General features: G+C 37.4%; 1 protein-coding gene across 1 annotated transcript; it reads left to right on the top strand.

Moving 5' to 3' along the window:
- The first annotated feature begins 510 nt into the window (after positions 1-510).
- On the top strand, positions 511-9,173 carry LOC134546291 (ubiquitin-associated protein 1). Its single transcript, XM_063389010.1, has 5 exons — positions 511-915; positions 1,661-1,779; positions 2,774-3,517; positions 3,851-4,051; positions 7,581-9,173. The coding sequence occupies exons 1-5, from the start codon at positions 876-878 to the stop codon at positions 7,806-7,808; spliced, it is 1,332 nt and encodes a 443-aa protein (XP_063245080.1). The 5' UTR covers positions 511-875; the 3' UTR covers positions 7,809-9,173.
- Positions 9,174-10,960: the final 1,787 nt, after the last annotated feature.

Below are 10,960 nucleotides of genomic sequence, written 5' to 3' on the forward strand. Positions count from 1 at the left end.
TTAAAATATTTGTGTTAATAGTTCCTGACTTGGGCCCCCTTCTGGATAAAAATCAAGGAAATAGTGAGCTCTGTGCATGAGCTGTATTTGGGCAGCAAAGCAGCAACGGATACATAAAAATAAAGGTCTGGCCCTGTCCTATCGTGCACTAGGAATTCGTTTAAGGTACACGTGAAGCATATTCAACTCCATAACCTTTATATTTGTGTCTTGGAATACCGGTCTCAGGTTATTTTAATGAATTGTTTCAAATCGAAGGAAGAAAACAAGTTTCAATTCCAGCATTATAAACTCCCAAATAATATTGATAAATTCATATAAACACGATATGAAATAATAAATAAAAGTAATTTATATTCGAAACAATTATTTAACGCATTGTGAAAACCAACTAACCAATCGCAATTTTCTCTTAACGTTTAATTTCGCAAGTTCGCAACTAACCACGAAATTCACTATATTAATTGGCTTACTCATCGAACGGGTGGCGCCAAGGAGATAGGAATTTTTCAGACCCAATGTATTACCATCAGATGACGATGGTAGAGTTTCTGCTTTTAACAACAAAAATCGTTTCCGTCTGCTGGAAGTGACAAGTGACGCATTTGAATGTTTAAAAAAAGCTTAAATTTAATGACTGTAATACCTAAATACGCATATTTAGATTTTACTAGCCATCTGTGTGCAGCTAAATTCGATGTGACAAACCTCATGAGATAGGTTTTGTTCCGCGAGTTCCTTTTGTTATGTCATCCTCAGCTGATCCCTGTCGCTTTTCGGAAATGTATTGTTTTTAGGTTATATCAGGTATTATGTGAAGCAGCAGATGTGCAGTTTTGTTTATAAATGTGCGATACCTTAATAATTTGCTCTTAATGATAATGTCTGGATACCCCAGGCAAGATGAAAAGCAAAGTAAGTGTAAATATTTATTTTACACGATATAAAATAGAAATAGTTGCTTTATTTACTTAACCTTGGCAATTATTCATAGTACGTTGAAGGATAAAACATTAACGTCCTAACTTCCTTATGCCCGTTAGAAGTAAAGGAAATACGTATTTAATATGTAAATATATGCTACGTATATAACCTAAACAACCTTTCACATAAATAATTTTCCTTATTTCCCATAAATCAATTTAAGTTTAAGGTTATTTAGCTTAGGTTAGTTAAATTATTATTATTATGTAGTACATTTACTGTCAACAGTAACTCCTAGGTATGGGCCCACATTGGTTGAGTGGTCAGATCACTCACCTTCCACGTCCCCACAAACCTCTGGGTTTTATTTGCAGTTGGATTGAACCAGGTTTTTCATAAGTGAGAAACTTGATGGTTGTTGCCATGCGTGGCAGGTTTCCTCTGGTACTTTCCCCCTGTTTCTTTCCCAGTTAATTTCGTAAATGCTTTACTCTTATGACCTTGATATCAACAACCATTTAGATACAAGACGTTAAGTTCATTGATGTTACTCATGGTTGGGCCCACCATTAGTCTAGTAATGTTTACATAAAATTTGAACTTGATATTTGTACTTATAGATAATGTTAATGCATGTGCATTGATAAATTGACTCATAGGCAAGAAAATAACTAGACTAGGTGTAAAGTGCTGTTGCCTTGTCAACAATTCACATGCTTGTGGTTATTTGTTGCAGTATTTTCTTACGTGGATGGAATCCCTGTGAAAATAAGTGAGAAATACAAGCCCCCGAGGAAGGTCACTTTGCCTGTTGGCTACCAACATAGACTACTCAGGGATCCAGTTAATTATGGGGTAAAAGCTATAAATGATCTTTTTATTTGACAAATTGTCTTGAATAGCTACCTTTATTTTTCTTAAGATGCAGGTATGTCATTCAGTGTGAGCCTTGGGAGTCTGCTGTTTTAACAGGAAGTTTTTAGGTATCTCGTTTTACAAACATACATTATCTCAAAAATGTAGCAAAACATGCAACATATTAATTTTTTTTTCTTTTACCAGAATCAGTACCTAAGCATCTTCATGTGCATGTTTTGTTATCTTTATTTTAGTAATAAAATCATTATTTTTGTCATTATATTAATTAGCATTGAAAGACGTAATTCTTGAATTCACTTTCAAAAATGTTTAAAATATTCTATTATCCTTTACATTGTGTAAATGGTTCTTGGTAGCGTGATTGCTAAAGCTTCACACTTGTTTAGTGAGGTTTTTCCGATCCCAACATCTCAGCATTACTCAAATTATGAGCTCTGAGAGTCAGTACCCAAATAGTTCAGAGCACACTATAATAATTATGGAGATCCAGTTACCTTAAGACTTTCTGCATAATATGTTATGTTTCCACCATAATTGATGTATTTTTTTTTGTGGAAATTTTTAAAGAAAATGGTTAAAACACAAATTTGTTACATTGTTGTCGTATCATGACTGTACTGGAAAAGGAATCTACCTACTTACTTACTTCCACCTTTGCTGTTCAGTCATTTGGTGATGCACTGACCAGTATAGTCGGGATATGTTGACTCAGTGTGGCTTTTCTGTGTTGTCACATAAGTTCATGCTGTGGTAGTCCCACAGGTGTGCTGTTATATCTCCATGTTGGTAGATGGGCAATCAAGATAGAGCATCAACCTTATATGGCATAGGTAGACATCCAGGTAATCATGCTCTGTCATGATACAGAAACCATTTATGGTCTTTCACTGTTATAAATTTATTTTTTTGATATGTTAAATGTAAGAAATTACAGCAGCCATAGTGTGACTGCAGTGTTGGTTTTCGCCAGGAGTATGACTTCAAGTTGGAGGACGCGGTGCTCTCCAAAATCCAAGAGTGGCGGAATGCCCAGGCTCTGAGCGAGCGGCTGCAGCGCTGCAGGATACTGGAGGAAGATGCGGTTCGGGCGACGACGAGCACCGCGTCGACAAACTCAACCCCGACCACCACGTTGCCCTCCACGTCAGTCTCCAACCACTACGCCATCCTCATGCCCGTCCCCATATCCCGGCCTGCGAGCAGCACCAGCACGCAAGACTACTCATCGCCTTTTAATCTATCCGACTTCGAAGCGGACACTTCGAGTCCCTTCGACAACGTCGAGCTGAAGACCATCAATGACATGGAGGAACTTGCGCACGTCTTGCATCCTGATCCCACGCCCCCCACTGCGAGCAATTTCTCACAGTCGTGTCAGGTCGTGCCCACGCCCCCCGTCGTCAATAGCTTCTCGCAGCCTTGTCCGAGCGTGAACCACGCCGTTCCCTCATCGTCCGCACAGTGCCAAGGATCTGCGAACGGCCTGCCCGGCTACGGCTACTCCGCGAACCCCCAGGGTAGCTACGCGCAGCTGTATGGCCCGGAGTCGGGCACGGTGTGCGACCCCACCGACTGCCAGAGTGCCTGCCAGCCACAGTCGTCACTCTCGAAGAGCGTTCCGGACATAGTGAAGGCCCTGGAGCAGGACCTACGAGAGAGGACCACTTGCACCCCCCCACCGAGGCCCAGCAGCTTCGGTTACACGGGACTCGAGGTCAGTGTGCAGGATTGTGTCGGCTGGACAGAACTAGGTGGCACATTGTTCAGGCACCAGGCTGTACGACTTACCCAACTTAGGCTCAATATTATTTTGTTTTTAAATTCAAATGTTTCTCATACCCAGCAGGTACAGTTGTTTGATACCGTAATAACTTATTACTGCAGTGATTCCTGTTGGGATACTCTTAATCTGCCTACAGATGCAGTGAATCTTTTTTTTGGAAATTATGATTACTCGTCTTATTATTTAATGTTCTGCCTATTGTTAGTGATGTCTCAGTTTGGTTGCATCGCAGTGACCGCTTGTTCGCGACGTGCTGTGTGGCAGGACTGGACGCCGTGGCCGGTCCTGGACAGCCCTGAACGCTCAACTGCAGGCTGCAGGACCACAAGGACGTCGACACTGCCGAATCCTTTCAGGAGCCTGAGTTCTTCTGAGCAGAAGCTCGCGAGGCACATCAGCGAGATGGGGTTCCCCCTGGCGCGGGTAGCTAGAGCGTGCCAGACATTCGGAAATAATGAAAAAATGGTAAAGTGTTTATTTATGTACACTCTTTACATTGTTACATTGTAAGTAAAATTTAATGTTGGTTAAGGCCCCACCTACCTGGGCATACATACAGTATACAGAACTTCAGATAAAACTATGCAATTTGTAAATTGCTCAATATATCAGAGTGGTGTCTGTTTATGTAAAGCATTTAAGAATACCCAGAGGGTAAATGGGTGGTTCTGTTTCAGTATTTTGTGTTTAAACTGCATTTTTAGAAAAGTGTAAATGGCTAAATTGTGTGTTATGAGAATATTTTTTATGCATGAAACGTTTGGTAGCATTACGACTTTATCTTCATTCCTCCGCCATATAATGTTATGGTTACCACTCACATCTCATAGTTGGGCTTTGTATGACAAGAAGACTGTATGTGAGTCTACAGCATTTCACTTGTCATCCCACCTGACTAACACAAATACATCCCTGACTAGGCGGACTCCTTAATGTATTGATCCAGTGCATAAAACTTTGTGGTCTGGTGGTAAGATCACTTGTCCATACCAAGGCAATCAGAATTTTTTTTACAGTGGAATCAAACCAGATTTTTTGCAAGTTGGATAGTATGTGGACGCTGCAATGAACCAGTGTTTTCAGTGTTTTTTTTTTTTCCAGAGGCACCCTTGTTGCTCTAAAAATTTTCCATGTTCATTTAATAATTGCCCATTGTGTTTTGACCTCAGTGTTGACAAAACACTAAGTCCTAATTTGGTTATTCATTCATTCATTCATTCATTCATTCATTCATTCATTCATTCATTGTTTGTGCAGCTAATGACCAGGCATTTGTATTTATTTATTTTTGTTCTGTTGATTCCACATTGAGTCAAGGCTCTGGGATATAGAACATGTCAAGTCAAGTGACTACCTATATTCTCAGTTATTGCTATTCTAACTAAAAAAATACAAACATGTTTACCTACTTAAAATACAATACATAGGTAGTACATATACACAAAATTTACTGTACAGTGTATATATAATGATAGTAAAATTAATTTTCATTGAGCATAATTTAGCACTGTTTACAATAGATGTAACAAGTTACTATAACATATATACAGTAAGTCCTCGGTTTACGTCGGGGTTACGTTCCTGAAAACCGCGACGTAAATAGAAACGACGCAAAATGAGCCATGTTTCATGCCACCGGCCGGCCACGGCCCAAGGTCGGCCAGAAGGGGTAGGAGAAAATGCTGTGTCGTTGCGGGAAGTAGATAACACTTCTACGTGCGAGATACGTGGGTGGCCGAGCGGGCGGGCTGGTAGTATTGCATCACCGCGCGGAGAGCAGCGGAGAGCAGGAAGCGTCCCTCATGATGCATGATAAGATAAGGCGGTGAACGTGTAGCTTACGCTACATAGCATAAATTAACTACCGAAGGAAACAAAGAATTATAAACGAATTATATACGGTGTTTTGGTTAAAGAAAGATTTACGGTCATTGTAAACGACGTTATTGTGAATCGGCGACAACTTAAATTGAAAATGAGTACTCAAACATTAGCGACGTTAATCCGAAACGACGTAAATCGGTACGACGTAAATAGAGGACTTACTGTACTTTAATGTCAACTAAACAACAGTTCTATTTATGTATTATACATCACATTAAGTGTCATATATTTATGCAATTTTGCTCAGGACCTGTACAGGTGTCATACATACATTTATATATGTACATACTTCTTCTCCAAAATTATTTTGAAAAGAATTTCTTAAAGCTCGAGACCACTTGCAGAGTTAGTTACGTATGTAGTTAGTTACTTTACTTCTCATTACTAATATTTTCAGGCTTTTCTTGTAAATTTATTACAGTACCTCTCTTACATTTCATTTTTAGACTCAAGTTTTCTCTAAAGATGTTTAGTAATTGCTATGTGATAGTGCTAAAAATTAACTAATTATTGAATGCTTGCAAGAACTTTTACAGCTCTAAAAAAATAACGTTAAGTGAATATCTAATGAGAAAATTTGTAATGCAACAACAAATGCAAGGGAGTTATATAAATTAATTTGTGGGAAAAGCTTCAAATAATAGTAATTACAAGGAAATGAAGTAACTAAATATGCACGTGAGACAGAGCTAAAGTTTTATCAATAAAAGCTAGAGTAAAAAAATGGTTAGTATTTTAGTCTCAGTTGTTTGTTGCTGTGCAGCAAACATGTTTAATGATTTTACCATAACTTTGGAGCAGTAAGAATTTGTGATTATTAATAAGTGAATACATAAGCAAAAATTCAAAATTTCTTTATGCAATGCGATTAACCACACAGTGCACTGCAAGAGAATGAGCCATGCCATGTCACATTCCTCCTCTTCCCAGATGGTGCGTCCACTCATCACGTCGAGTACAAAGCTGATTTGAACTGCTTTGTTTGGTGAAAATGTGTTGACTATTGTAGATTTTAATCTTTTAAGGCTGTTAAAGGATATAATATAAAACAATTTAGAAAGTTTTGATTAATACCCCAGTCTTGAAGCCAATTAACTGCATTCTCATTGTGATGATGGTCGCATAAAGCATAATGAGTATGTATGTGTAATGAAATGATGAAAATGCTGAGGTCTTTTACTGTGTGTAAGAAACTACAATATTGAATTGTCTTAGGTAATTTACAAAATATGAAGGACTCATGTGAAGGGTAGAAAACTTGGGTTTTGTGGTGTACAATTTTGCGCAGAAACTTCAAGTGAATAGACCTCTTAGAGTATAGTGATCTCAAAACTATTTGGATACCAACTTTAGCTCATAAATTGAGTCTTGCCAGGACCCTCCCGAGACTGCGGCGTGTCTATGCTTGTGGGCACAGCATTCACTGTAGCAAACTTTGCAGCACCTGGCCAAACATTTATGGCTTTCACTTGAGATGCTGCTAGCACAGTTTTCAATGGTTACTCAACACATCTTTAGCGTTAAGGAAAGAAGTGAAGAAGTGATTGTTGAGTGTTTCCAGAAACAAACAGCTGCCATTCCTCCTGTTTGTTATGATTGCATCTTTGCACCTAAATTCTGTATAGAGTAAAAGAATATTGGGTAAAAATTTAAAAATTGTGTTTTAAGTTTTCAAACAGGGCTATATCAATAATGTATAGTTTTTCCAATACTTGTAAATTAACACTGGTAGCAGAATTAGTGAATCTTGTCCACGATAAGTTTGTTTAACTTTATTTGTACTGAAGAACCAATTCACTTTAAAAAAAAACTCGAGTAGCATGATTGGTTTACACAAAAAGCATTAAGAATATGTTAAGGTCGGAAAGATAGTACAGTTTCTGTACTTTGTTTTAAAATTGTATTTTTCCTATGTGAAAATGGCTTATAACAATAAGGTATGAAACTCTTATTAGAGAGTCTTAAAAGCATTTAAGCATACAATGTTATGGTTACCATTAATATCTCATAGTTGCCTCATGCACAACATAAAGACTGCGCTCTAGTTCAGAGCCTTGCTAAAAAGCACCGGCAAACGACGCACACATCGCTAACACAAGTAAACCCACAGGTGGTGGAGTTCCTTCTGCAAGTGCACTCCCTGGAGGAGCGAGGGCACCCGGGCGACCGAGCAGAGAACGCTCTGGTTCTCAACGACTACAACTTGAGCCAGGCGGAGGAGCACCTGAGCGCCATGGGCCAGCTCCTGGACCTGGGCTTCCCCGAGAGCCTCGTCTCGCGGGCACTGCTGGACTGCGGGAACGACCGCGACCGCGCCCTCGACGCGCTCATCTCGTAACCCCCATCGCCATCTCCATCGCAGTCATCATGTGACATTTCGTGCAGATCTCTCCAGAGTTGGGCTAGTGTGCGTTCTTCTTCGTTGAAAATTTCGATTCTGATATTCTTCTCAATAGTATTGATGCACTGTGGTTAACCTGTGATAAAAATAATGTAATTGACACGTATTCTTTAATATGGAATATGGTTTTTAAAATGTTTCAGATCAGTTGATTTTGTTAGCTGTGTTTCTTGCAGACTACTTTGGGTCCCAGTTGGGGTCGGAAATGCATTCCTTTAAGATTTTTGTCATTATAAAATCATGTGGGTCTTTCACTTATGTGCTTAAATTTTGAAACTATATAGACACACACACACCATTGTGTGGTGGTGTACATCAAATTAGATTTTGTATAAGGGAAACAGATTTAATGTATATATTATTTCTCAACAACACTGAATAAACCTCCATTTCAAACTGTTCATAAAATTCAACATTTTTCTTGCAGTTTCGATAGCTACAGTTTGTCATACAGTAAGTGCAGTATATTAATTAGTGCTGAAGAGCATCAAAACATATTTTGTTAGTTGATTCAAAGTATTGTTTATTATACATATAGTAATTATATGTAAGTTTGTTGTACCTTGAGCTAGTAATAAAGAAAGCACCTAAAATAACACACCATACTTGGATAAATAATGGTTAAAGTTTAGCATAACCAGGACACTTGTGATAGTTGTATATGTTTGTGATGGTTTTGTTGAGATTTGTTAACAGTGTCATTATGTTCCTACTGAAGTATGTGTTCAGTTTGTCATGCTGTATGTTTAGCTGATTGGAATCGAATATGTGACATATGGAAAGTGGCTACTTAAAATTTTCTTTTGTGTGCCTTGTAAATTTTAGGGTGCATGCTTTTGCAAAGTTTACATCACGTCCGACAAGGCAACCATAAGTAAGTGGATGTGTTACATTTGTTTGTGGAATGTATTATCACCAGCTCAGAAATTAATAGGTATGTACTGTACTGCTGTGTATACATGATGTGATGCTTTGTATAGTGCAATTTTAGTATTTATAACTACTGTGATAATGGAAAAATTTTAATATGTTATATATGGTATCTCAAAACCTATAATTTGCAGTGATAATTTTTCATCCCCAAAAAGTGCCTGTTATTTAACGTTTATTGTGTCCTGAGTCACTAATAGAATATAAATGTGATTTGGACATGACTTTTGTTTAAATTAAACTTTTGTTTATCATCCATCCATAAGAGATGGAAAATATTTTGGTGAGGTTGTTAACCATGTCCACTACCTGGTGTTTATTAGCACTTGTAGTAATTGTATTACAGTAAAACTCATTTAAGACATTCCCGCATGATACGTTTTCCTGTTTATTAAGTTCACAAAATTATTCCCTTGATCACTTCCATATATCCCTATGTTAATTTTTCTCATTCATAAAATTTGCATTAATAGATGCTTCCCGCATACATAAAATGTTCAGCGTTTGTTAGAAAAAAAAAATTTTTAGCTTTAAACTTCTAAACTCTAATTTTAATTTTCAAAAATTACATTATTTCAGAACAATTACGAAACATGTAATTTGAACTTGCACAAGACCGTCGAAACCTTTGCAGACGCTGCACGCTGACCATCTGCTTGCATTGAGACGCTGTTCCATTTGCACACCATTTCTCCCATTCAAGGAAGAACATCAGACGAATGAGAAATGTGCATGAACTTCAAAACCTTTGCAGACGCCACATGCTGTTACAAGTGTATTTTTCGACAGATCATCTGCTTGCATTGAGATGCTGTTCCATCTGCACGCCATTTCCCCATTCGAGGCAGAACATCTGACGAATGAGAAACGCACACGCCCGTCGAAACCTGTGCCGCACGCTGTTACAAGTTTTATTTTCAACCAATCATTTAGTACTTGCATTTGTATAGACTGAGAGGCTATTCCATTTACATGCCTTTTTTCCTATTCGAGTTATAACACGTGAGGAACATGCAGCAAGCCATATTTACTATCAACCATTAATCTTTTTTAGGTTGCGATCTTTTTAGATGTGATTTTAAGGGTATCCAGCATAATTAATTAGTGATGGCCTGATATATGAAAACCCGATACCGATTCTGATATTTCCAAATTTACCGATCCGATACCCAATACCCCGATAATAGGCCTATCTCATTTCTAACACTGATTCTATAAAATTGTGGTTCTGGAGTATTGTTAGAGATAATAATGAAAAATGTTAAATATTAATAAAACAAACTTATGTGAATGTATATTTTTATTAATTGTAAAATCTTGTAAATTCACATTAAATGAAAGCTAATAATGAAATTATCATAATGGCCTACAAATAAGCTATCTAAATTCAAGGTCTTAAAAAATTAAATTGTTTTTCAAGGCCAGAGCAAGCAATATTCTGGTGTAGGTATAACCTACAGTATGCAAAAAACATATTTTAACTACAAGGAAACAAATTTCAGATTTTTGTGGAGAAATGTTAACATTTGAATGTGTTCAGGTGGGAAGGAAGGTCATCAATTAGCAAATATTGTGACCATTGTTTAAGTGTATCACTCCATTTATTGGTGCGAAAACACGTTAAAAATACGTGAAAAGTACATAATTTCCGTACAACTTTGAAACCTTCTGAGAGATTATAAAACCACACATCTTTATTTATGTTGTTGGCAATGCACTCAATATAGCCAACATAATACCTTTGCTGCAACTTGCCCTAATTAAACACGTTTCATATTTTAGCTTTTGTAAAACTTATGTAACGTCTTTGTATAGAACAGCAGTTGGTGACCATGAAATGACATGGAAAGAAAATACCTGTTATATCAAGCAGCAACTTTATTCTTCTTCATGTTTACTTACGGCTACACCACTTATTAAATTAAATATCGTAATTATTTTTGTTTATGTTTTCAATTTATGTACACTTAGTGAACTTCGAAAATTCGCCAAGCAAAAACATTTTGCGAGTATCTGAAACAAATAAATATGCACTAATGACTGGGATTTGTGTACACATGAAATAATTGTACCGTCGGGATGCATTGCATTATCAGAAAGAAGAAATAGGCTTGAAATTGTTTCAGTGGAAAATATGCTTGGAATTACTAGGTAATATG

Source organism: Bacillus rossius, chromosome 1 (assembly GCF_032445375.1).
Source record: "Bacillus rossius redtenbacheri isolate Brsri chromosome 1, Brsri_v3, whole genome shotgun sequence".
NCBI classification, from domain to species: domain Eukaryota; kingdom Metazoa; phylum Arthropoda; class Insecta; order Phasmatodea; family Bacillidae; genus Bacillus; species Bacillus rossius.

Bases quoted from the DNA above. Each gene is read 5' to 3' on its own strand.
- LOC134546291 (XM_063389010.1), top strand. From the start codon at position 876: ATGATAATGTCTGGATACCCCAGGCAAGATGAAAAGCAAA. The intron at 1,780-2,773 runs GTAAAAGCTATA...GGTTTTCGCCAG, and splicing joins GGGATCCAGTTAATTATGGG to GAGTATGACTTCAAGTTGGA. The intron at 4,052-7,580 runs GTAAAGTGTTTA...GTAAACCCACAG, and splicing joins TCGGAAATAATGAAAAAATG to GTGGTGGAGTTCCTTCTGCA.